Below are 10000 nucleotides of genomic sequence, written 5' to 3'. Positions count from 1 at the left end.
GAGAGAATAGATACACTAAACACTAGAACTGAGAGAATAGATACACTAAACACTAGAACTGAGAGAATATATACACTAAACACTAGAACAGAGAATAGATACACTAAACACTAGAACTGAGAGAATAGATACACTATACACTAGAACAGAGAATAGATACACTAAACACTAGAACTGAGAGAATAGATACACTAAACACTAGAACTGAGAGAATAGATACACTAAACACTAGAACTGAGAGAATAGATACACTAAACACTAGAACTGAGAGAATAGATACACTAAACACTAGAACTGAGAGAATAGATACACTATACACTAGAACAGAGAATAGATACACTAAACACTAGAACTGAGAGAATAGACACATTATACACTAGAACTGAGAGAATAGATACACTAAACACTAGAACTGAGAGAATAGATACACTAAACACTAGAACTGAGAGAATAGATACACTATACAAGCAAGGCTGCGGGTGGCTCTGTTACACTAAGGTACAGTACAGGTTAAGAGTTAGGGCTGGAGAGACCACACACACAGTACTGGTTAAGAGTTAGGGCTGGAGAGACCACACACACAGTACTGGTTAAGAGTTAGGGCTGGAGAGACCACACACACAGTACTGGTAAGAGTTAGGGCTGGAGAGACCACACACACAGTACTGGTTAAGAGTTAGGGCTGGAGAGACCACACACACAGTACTGGTTAAGAGTTAGGGCTGGAGAGACCATACACACAGTACTGGTTAAGAGTTAGGGCTGGAGAGACCATACACACAGTACTGGTTAAGAGTTAGGGCTGGAGAGACCACACACACAGTACTGGTTTAAGAGTTAGGGCTGGAGAGACCATACACACAGTACTGGTTAAGAGTTAGGGCTGGAGAGACCACACACACAGTACTGGTTAAGGGTTAGGGCTGGAGAGACCACACACACAGTACTGGTTAAGAGTTAGGGCTGGAGAGACCACACACACAGTACTGGTTAAGAGTTAGGGCTGGAAAGACCACACACACAGTACTGGTTAAGAGTTAGGGCTGGAGAGACCACACACACACAGTACTGGTTAAGAGTTAGGGCTGGAGAGACCACACACACACAGTACTGGTTAAGAGTTAGGGCTGGAGAGACCACACACACACAGTACTGGTTAAGGGTTAGGGCTGGAGAGACCACACACACAGTACTGGTTAAGGGTTAGTGCTGGAGAGACCACACACACAGCAGTATGATAGATGGAGGTAAACACAATCGTATGGGCTGTATTCAACAGTCAGAAACACCCAATGAACCAGGCATTAACCAGTGCTTATGTTTATGAATTGAGGTTCACAACATTTATGAACATAGTCTACTGTGTAAAGCCCTAAAACAGAGAAGAAAAGACAGTCTGAGACAACTAAGTCCCAGCCGTGCACAGCGCTGGCCAGTCCTCAGAGCTGAGGGGGTGTGATCTGAGCTCCAGCCTGTCACTCTGCTGGGTGAAAAACAGGCGTCAGCAGACACAACCACAAACAGGCGGCCTTGGACGGCTCTCCAAAACCACCAGAATAAGAATAAGACTGGGTACACCAGAGAGAAAAACAGCCCGGGGAACAAGCGACGAGGCCGTGGCGTGTGATGATGCGCTCCAGAGAGAAGGAAACTCCGACTCCAACTCGCTGTGACGTTCAGCAGCTGGAATCACTTCAGGCTCTGGTGTCACAAACCTTGACCTCCGTCACCTCTCTCTTTGGATTTGTTCTCTGCATGGCTTTCGTTTGATTCCTCTGGTAAGTACAGTGGATTACCAGGTACTCAGTAAACTACCAGAGAACTACCAGACAACTCAGTTAACTACCAGAGAACTACCAGCTACTCAGTAAACTACCATATAACTACCAGGTACTCAGTAAACTACCAGAGAACTACCAGGTACTCAGTAAACTACCAGAGAACTACCAGATACTCAGTAGGAGTACCAGAGGACTCTGTAAACTATCAGATAATTCAGGAAATGACCAGAGAAATCAGTAAACTACCATAGAACTCAATTTGGTGCGTTTCACCAACGTTTCGACTTGCGTCTTTAAGTGATAGGTGTGAATGAGTTTGACAGCTCTTATATACTCCACTTCTGGTTAGAGCCCATTGCTAATTGGTGTAGAAATAAAGGGGAGGAGCCCTATTATTTTGTGGTAGACCTCTACTGTAGATAGGAGTTGACTGCATGGGCTCCTCCCCTTTATTTCTACACCAATGAGCAATGGGCTCTAACCAGAAGTGGATTATATAAGAGCTGTCAAACTCATTCACACCTATCACCTTGAAAAAGACACAAGTCTAAATGTTGGTGAAACGCACCAAATAAAGTTAATAATTAAAAGATGATCTGTGTGCTCCAAGACTCCCTCTTTTCACCCTCTTTTCCTCTCTGTGAGCACCGGACATCTAACAAAAGAAGGCTGAGCGCGGGAACTCTGAGCATTCACCATAGAACTCAGTACACTACCAGAGAACTATGAGATACTCAGTAAACTACCAGAAAACTTGGTAAACTACCAGGTACTCAGTAGACTACCAGGTAATCAGTAAACTACCAGAGAACACAGAAAACTATCAGGTAATCAGTAAACTACCAGGTACTCAGTAAACTACCAGATAATTCCGTAAACTACCAGAGAACACAGTAAACTACCAGAGAACACAGTTAACTACCAGGTAATTAGTAAACTACCAGAGAACACAGCAAGCTACCAAATAATTCAGTGCACTACCAGGTACTCTGTAAACTACCAGAGAACTCAGTCAACTAGCAGAGAACTCTGTAAAATATCAGGTAATCAGTAAACTACCAGGCAATCAATAAACTACCGGACAACACAGAAAACTACCAGAAAACTCAGTAAACCACCAGAAAACTCAGTAAACTACCAGGTACTCAGTAAAATACCAGGTACTCAGTAAATTACCAGAGAACCCAGCCAACTACCAGGTAATCAGTAAATTACCAAGTACTCAGTAAACAACCAGAGAACACAATTAACTACCCAAGAACTCAGTGAACTTCCAGAGAACTCAGTAAACTACCAACTCAGTAAACAACCAGAGATCTCAGTAAACTACCAGAGAACTCAATGAACTACCAGGAACTCAGTAAACTACCTAATAATTCAGTAAACTACCAGAGAACTCAGTAAACTTCCAGGAACTCAGTAAACTACCAGAGATCTAAGTAAACAACCAGAGATCTCAGTAAACTACCTGATAATCAGTAAACTACCAGAGAACTCAGTAAACTACCAGATAATCAGAAAACGACCAGAGAATTCAGTACTGGGTAATTCTATTCTCTGATATACTTCTATTTCAACCAGTGAAAATAAAGAATCCTCCTGGACCCCTGAGATGAATAATAATATTGTTGTCCAGAGGAGAGGAAGCCTTGGCTGTGAGGGGGAGGGAGCCGTGGAGGAAGCTGCTTCAGGAGGAGGACAAAGACAGAGTTCTGAGAGACCTAGCCAGGATACTGCCTCAACAACACCACCATACTGAGTTCAAATCATTCATTATCAGCATAAACAAGCAATGTCACTCAGTTAGGACATCTGGTGTGTGTGTGTGTGTGTGTGTGTGTGTGTGTGTGTGTGTGTGTGCACACGTGTGTGCGTGTGGCAGGATGACATTTAGAACTGGAGCAGTGCGTGGGTGTGGGGTTGAGCTGTGTGAAAAGGCCACAACACGTCACACACTGACCCGTAACACACACACACACACACACACACACACACACACACACACACACACACACACACACACACACACACACACACACACACACACACACACACACACAAACACGCACACACTCACTCACTCACTCACTTATCACTGGTTTACCATTTATATGATCCTCTCTCTCTTTCTCTCTCTCTCTTTCTCTCTCTCTTTCTCTCTCTCTCTATTTCCCTCGCTCTCTCTCTCTTTCTCTCTCTCTCTCTCTCTGTCTTTCTCTCTCTCTCTCACACACACACACACACACACACACACACACACACACACTACCCTACACTGGCTGGTCTCCAAGACAACAGAGGATGGGGGAGCAGAGTGCTAGTGAGACCCAGCTGTATCAGAGTTCTCTGGGAGGCCTGAGGGTGTGAGAGAGAGGAGAGTCAGGGGGAGAGGAGGAGAGGGGAGGAGGGGAGGATGAGAGGAGGGGAGGGGAGATGGGGAGAGTCAGGGGGAGAGGAGAGGGGAGGAGGGGAGTCAGGGGGAGAGGAGGAGACGGGAGGAGAGGAGGGGAGAGTCAGGGGGAGAGGAGGAGAGGTGAGGAGGGGAGGAGGAGAGAGTCAGGGGGAGAGGAGGAGAGGGGAGGAGGAGAGGAGGGGAGAGTCAGGGGGAGAGGAGGAGAGTGGAGGAGGAGAGAGTCAGGGGGAGAGGAGAGAGCGAGGGGAGAGGAGGAGTGGGAGAGGAGAAGAGGTGAGGAGGAGGAGGAGAGAAAGGAGGGATCCATCTCAGAGATGAGACAACAAGCTACAGCTACAACATCCATGGTCCCTCATCACCCAGCCTCTCTGACCACAGCAGCAGGTGTGTCCAGCACTGGGACTACTGGTCCCTCATCACCCAGCCTCTCTGACCACAGCAGCAGGTGTGTCCAGCACTGGGACTACTGGTGTCACTGGTTTTGTTGACTCCATGACGATGACTGGGATGTGCTTGTTGTGAGTTGTTTGGATAATAGCGTGAGCTAAATGACTAACATGCTAACGGTGCCACTACAGCCCTGGAGCTGTGTTCAGTAATGATCAGAACAATTCATACACTCACTGAGCTGAATCAATCTGGCAACGTCAAGAGGTTTTCTGGCAGTTTGAAAAGTTCCTTCCTTACTTTGATCTCATACGGGGCCTCGTAGTCGTAGGTGGCACTAGGGCACATGCCAACGCAGAACCTGAATACTCTCTTCATACCGTCACGTCATCCTGCCTCTCCCCTCTTTGAAGCAGGGTTTCCCAGGCTAGTGAGGGCTGAGCCCCTGCTGACAGCAACAGTCTGGGTTGGGAAACCCCGAGTGCTCCACACCTGACAGCCCTCAGCTCGTCAGCTCCACTAGAGGAGGCGGAGTCAGGGAGGAAAGGGGCTGAATCCCAAATCAAATACCCCAGAGGTGAACTTCACCTCTAGCCTCTAACTTCTACTTCACCTGGCTATTCTCTGTACTTCACCTGGCTATTCTCTGTACTTCACCTGGCTATTCTCTGTACTTCACCTGGCTATTCTCTGTACTTCACCTGGCTATTCTCTATACTTCACCTGGCTATTCTCTGTACTTCACCTGGCTATTCTCTATACTTCACCTGGCTAGGCTCTCTATTTTCAATGTGTTATGTGTTACAACATTACTGAAGTCAGAGGGACATACATTCAATTAAACATGTCAACAGGAAACTGCTATCCAACGTTACCAACCTCTTTCTTCCCCAATCCCCCCAAAGTTATCTCCCCAAAAAAGGCCTGATCTATGGACACATGGAAACCCTCTCCTACAGCTTCCCGGAATGGAGATCCTAGCCCCAGCAGGCCTACCTGGTCCTAGCCTAGCCCCAGCAGGCCTACCTGGTCCTAGCCTAGCCCCAGCAGGTCTACCTGGTCCTAGCCTAGCCCCAGCAGGCCTACCTGGGCCTAGCCTAGCCCCAGCAGGCCTACCTTGTCGCTGTCCACCGTGTTCTGGGAGGTGCGGGAGGCGATGGAGATGGTGTCTGGTTGGCTGCTGCCATCTCCCTGGCTGTCTGCATCTTCACCAGCATCCCTGAAGACACAACACACACACACACACACACACGCGCGCGCACACACACACACACACACACACACACACACACACAAACACACACACGGTGTTCAGATACCTTTCAGTCATGTGTTCAGGTACCTGTGGGGCCAGCTGTTGGGGTCTCACCTCTTGCTGTTGTTGCGTGGCTTGGAGGGGGTCTTGGGCATATGGATGGGCTCCTTGAGCGCCCCCTTCAGGTGGATGATCCTCTCCTGGATCACCTCCCTGATGTTCTTGATCCACTCCTGCTTGGCCTCCATACTGGTCACCTGGGGGGGAGGAGGTTCCAGAGGTCATGTCACACCTGAACATTGGGTGTGTTAAGTAGCTGAGTGTTCAGTAAGCGAATGCTCACTCTGAGCGCTGAGCGTTTTTTTTTCCACTTAACGGTCTGCTCTAACAGCGCTGAGTTGCTAGGAGACGAGAACTTTAATCACCACCTGCTGTCTTTCTGCCATTATAGCTAACGTAGGTCCAAATGGCCAGAAACATCCTTGCCGTTACAACGTTAGCTAACGTCTGCAAATGATCAAAATGGAATTTAAATGTAATGTTATTTATTTACCTTCACTTATACGTCGAAGTTCTTCTTCGGTTACAAAAACGGATGCATTTATTTTGCCATCCGACAGGCGTACCGGCATCCTTTCGGCATCCATCTTTATTTTATTTTTTTGTTCAGTGATGATGATTATGACGTGGTGTTTGGCTCAAACAGATCATAGTTCAAAACTGCTCACTTGTGCTCTGAGCAGCTCAGTTAGAGTGTAATTGAGCAACCCGTTAAGTGAATTCTGATCACTAATCGCTGACTGAGCGCTCAGCTACTTAACGCACCCACTGACTATGGATTGATGAGCAGGAAGAGTGGAGCCCGTCATTCAGGAACAGTATTGAGTGACCTGCCTATAAAGTGACCTGCCTATACTGACCTGCCTATAGTGACCTGCCTATAAAGTGAGCTGCCTATACTGACCTGCCTATACTGACCTGCCTATAGTGACCTGCCTATACTGACCTGCCTATACTGACCTGCCTATAGTGACCTGCCTATAAAGTGAGCTGCCTATACTGACCTGCCTATAGTGACCTGCCTATAGTGACCTGCCTATAAAGTGACCTGCCTATACTGACCTGCCTATAGTGACCTGCCTATAAAGTGACCTGCCTATACTGACCTGCCTATAGTGACCTGCCTATAAAGTGAGCTGCCTATACTGACCTGCCTATACTGACCTGCCTATAGTGACCTGCCTATAGTGACCTGCCTATACTGACCTGCCTATACTGACCTGCCTATAGTGACCTGCCTATAAAGTGAGCTGCCTATACTGACCTGCCTATAGTGACCTGCCTATAGTGACCTGCCTATACTGACCTGCCTATAGTGACCTGCCTATACTGACCTGCCTATACTGACCTGCCTATAGTGACCTGCCTATACTGACCTGCCTATAGTGACCTGCCTATAAAGTGAGCTGCCTATACTGACCTGCTTATACTGACCTGCTTATAGTGACCTGCTTATAGTGACCTGCCTATAGTGAGCTGCCTATAGTGACCTGCCTATAGTGAGCTGCCTATAGTGAGCTGCCTATAGTGACCTGCCTATAGTGACCTGCCTATAGTGAGCTGCCTATAGTGAGCTGCCTAAAGTGAACTGCCTATAGTGAGCTGCCTATAGTGAGCTGCCTATAGTGAGCTGCCTATAGTGAGCTGCCTATAGTGAGCTGCCTATGCAGTGAACCATCCTACCTTGAGGACAGTCTTGTTGTCAGATGACGGGGTCCTCCCGGCCCAGAGAGCAAACTTGCAGGGGTCTCCTTCAATGTGCTCCGTCACACCCAACTCCGACGTCTGGACGAACACACGCACAAACAAAAAACAGCAGTCAGTCTTCAACACTAGTGTTACTATGCTAATGAAACCTTTCCTTCATTTTAAGGATAAGTGTAATAGTGTTGCTTATTTGCTATGTCTATGCTACTATGCTACTATGGCCAGGCAAGCATCCGTAGTAGTTCTCAGGACATAAAAGGAGAGGTTGTGCAGGTCCAGTGCCGGTGTGTGATCCTGGGGTCAGTGTTATGAAAGGGAGAGTTGCTCCAGCTATGAGAGCCTCTACATCTGCTCTGACTTACCAAACATTTAACATCTGCATCTCATTATAGAGCACTTTGACACTAGGCCTCAGAACTGACTCTTTCATACTGTACTAACACCCTCACATACTAGCATCACACTAACCCTACTAACAACATCGCATACTAACAACATCACATACTAACAACATCACATACTAATAACATCACATACTAACACTCTCATACTAACACATCACATACTAAGCTCTCTCTCTCTCTCACACACACACATACACACACACACAAACACACACACACACACACACACACACACACACACACACACACACACACACACACACACACACAGACAGCCAGCCAAGTGTACCAGGAGTTTGTTCTTGTAGACGTATTTGGTGCGTCCGGCGGAGTCCTTGACCTCCTTGCTGAACACCAGCGAGATCTCAAACAGGAACAGGTGGCGGTCCCGGCCCTTGCGGATCAGGGACTTGGGGTCCCACACCTGGAAGCTGTCCTGGAGGATGAGCTCTCCCTGAGCATCCAGGTTCTCATCGAACCCTGCGAAGAGGGAGGGGACAGCGGTCAGGAGGCCGTCTGCTACAGCCCATCTCTCAGGGGGTCAGCCTGACCCGCTAAGCTAACGCCCGGGGGCTAACCCCGCTAAGCTAACGCCCGGGGGCTGACCGCCCTAAGCTTAGCTAACGCCCGGGGGCTGAACCCGCTAAGCTAACGCCCGGGGGCTGACCCCGCCAAGCTAACGCCCGGGGGCTGAACCCGCTAAGCTAACGCCCGGGGGCTGACCCCGCAAAGCTAACGCCCGGGGGCTGAACCCGCTAAGCTAACGCCCGGGGGCTGACCCCGCCAAGCTAACGCCCGGGGGCTGAACCCGCTAAGCTAACGCCCGGGGGCTGACCCCGCAAAGCTAACGCCCGGGGGCTGAACCCGCTAAGCTAACGCCCGGGGGCTGACCCCGCTAAGCTAACGCCCGGGGGCTGAACCCGCTAAGCTAACGCCCGGGGGCTGAACCCGCTAAGCTAACGCCCGGGGGCTAACCCCGCTAAGCTAACGGTCAGGAGGCCGTCTGCTACAGCCCATCTCTCAGGGGGTCAGCCTGAACCCGCTAAGCTAACGCCCGGGGGCGGGGCTCCCACCTTCCAGCATGGCGATATGCATGGCGTCGTTGGCCCTCTTGGGGACGCTCAGCATGACCTCCAGCCCGTCCTTTATCTCCCCCTTCCCCTCCTCACAGCACGTCAGCAGCTCCTGGGGGAGGGGCCACAGCGGGTCAGGACCACACAACCACACAGGACCACTCAGAACCATACAGAACCACACAGGACCACTCACAACCACTCACAACCACACAGGACCACTCAGAACCATACAGAACCACACAGGACCACTCACAACCACTCACAACCACACAGGACCACTCACAACCACTCAGACCCACACAAGACCACTCAGAACCACACAGAACCACACAGGGCAACACACAATAGCACACAATAGCAAACAAGCATCCAGCTGGGTAGAGAGTTAATAATTTTGTTGGGCATGAGGGTGAACCAGTCATTCTGAAATACTGAAACATATATTCACGAGAGAGAGAGAGAGAGAGAGAGAGAGAGAGAGAGAGAGAGAGAGAGAGAGAGAGAGAGAGAGAGAGAGACAGAGGGAGAGAGAGGTTCCTAATCCTAGTTCCTGGTTCTGGTTCTGGTTCTAGTTGATCCAGTTCAGTACCTTGAGGAGGAGCTGATACTTGGTGATCCTCTGGACAGGCTTGATCAGGTAGGAGGAGATGGAGTTGGCCAGGCCATGTCTCTGCTGGATCTCCTGCTCCCACACACACACACACACACACACACACAGCATGGAGGACACCGTGGTGATCAAAATGTTGTACATGAAAGCCATACTTGTGCTGTCAGGAGGATACAGTCATTATCCCCAAATGTTGGACCATCAGCTGGTCAGCTGCCTGGCTAGCTGAGCACACAGAAACATGTGACACTTCCGCTCCTGTGCGTCTGGGCTGCGATACACAGCTCATCACCGCCATCTACAGGCC

The 10000-nt window shown here is 49.1% G+C and overlaps 1 protein-coding gene across 5 annotated transcripts in view; it reads right to left on the bottom strand.

The window, feature by feature from the left end:
* The window catches only part of kalrna (kalirin RhoGEF kinase a), a gene marked incomplete at both ends in the record, with an annotated part of 193384 nt that overhangs the window by 51011 nt on the left and 132373 nt on the right, over positions 1-10000 (bottom strand). For all 5 annotated transcript variants that reach the window (XM_084443201.1, XM_084443203.1, XM_084443200.1 and 2 more), the window contains 6 exons: positions 5698-5800; positions 5951-6093; positions 7580-7681; positions 8297-8487; positions 9081-9192; positions 9673-9765. In XM_084443201.1, coding sequence (XP_084299327.1) covers positions 5698-5800; positions 5951-6093; positions 7580-7681; positions 8297-8487; positions 9081-9192; positions 9673-9765 — 744 coding nt within the window. The remainder of the gene's footprint in view (positions 1-5697; positions 5801-5950; positions 6094-7579; positions 7682-8296; positions 8488-9080; positions 9193-9672; positions 9766-10000) is intronic.

The sequence above is a fragment of the Borostomias antarcticus genome, assembly GCF_949987555.1.
Source record: "Borostomias antarcticus genome assembly, chromosome: 9".
In the NCBI taxonomy this organism is placed as follows: domain Eukaryota; kingdom Metazoa; phylum Chordata; class Actinopteri; order Stomiiformes; family Stomiidae; genus Borostomias; species Borostomias antarcticus.
This window is presented reverse-complemented; position numbering and strand designations above follow the sequence as displayed.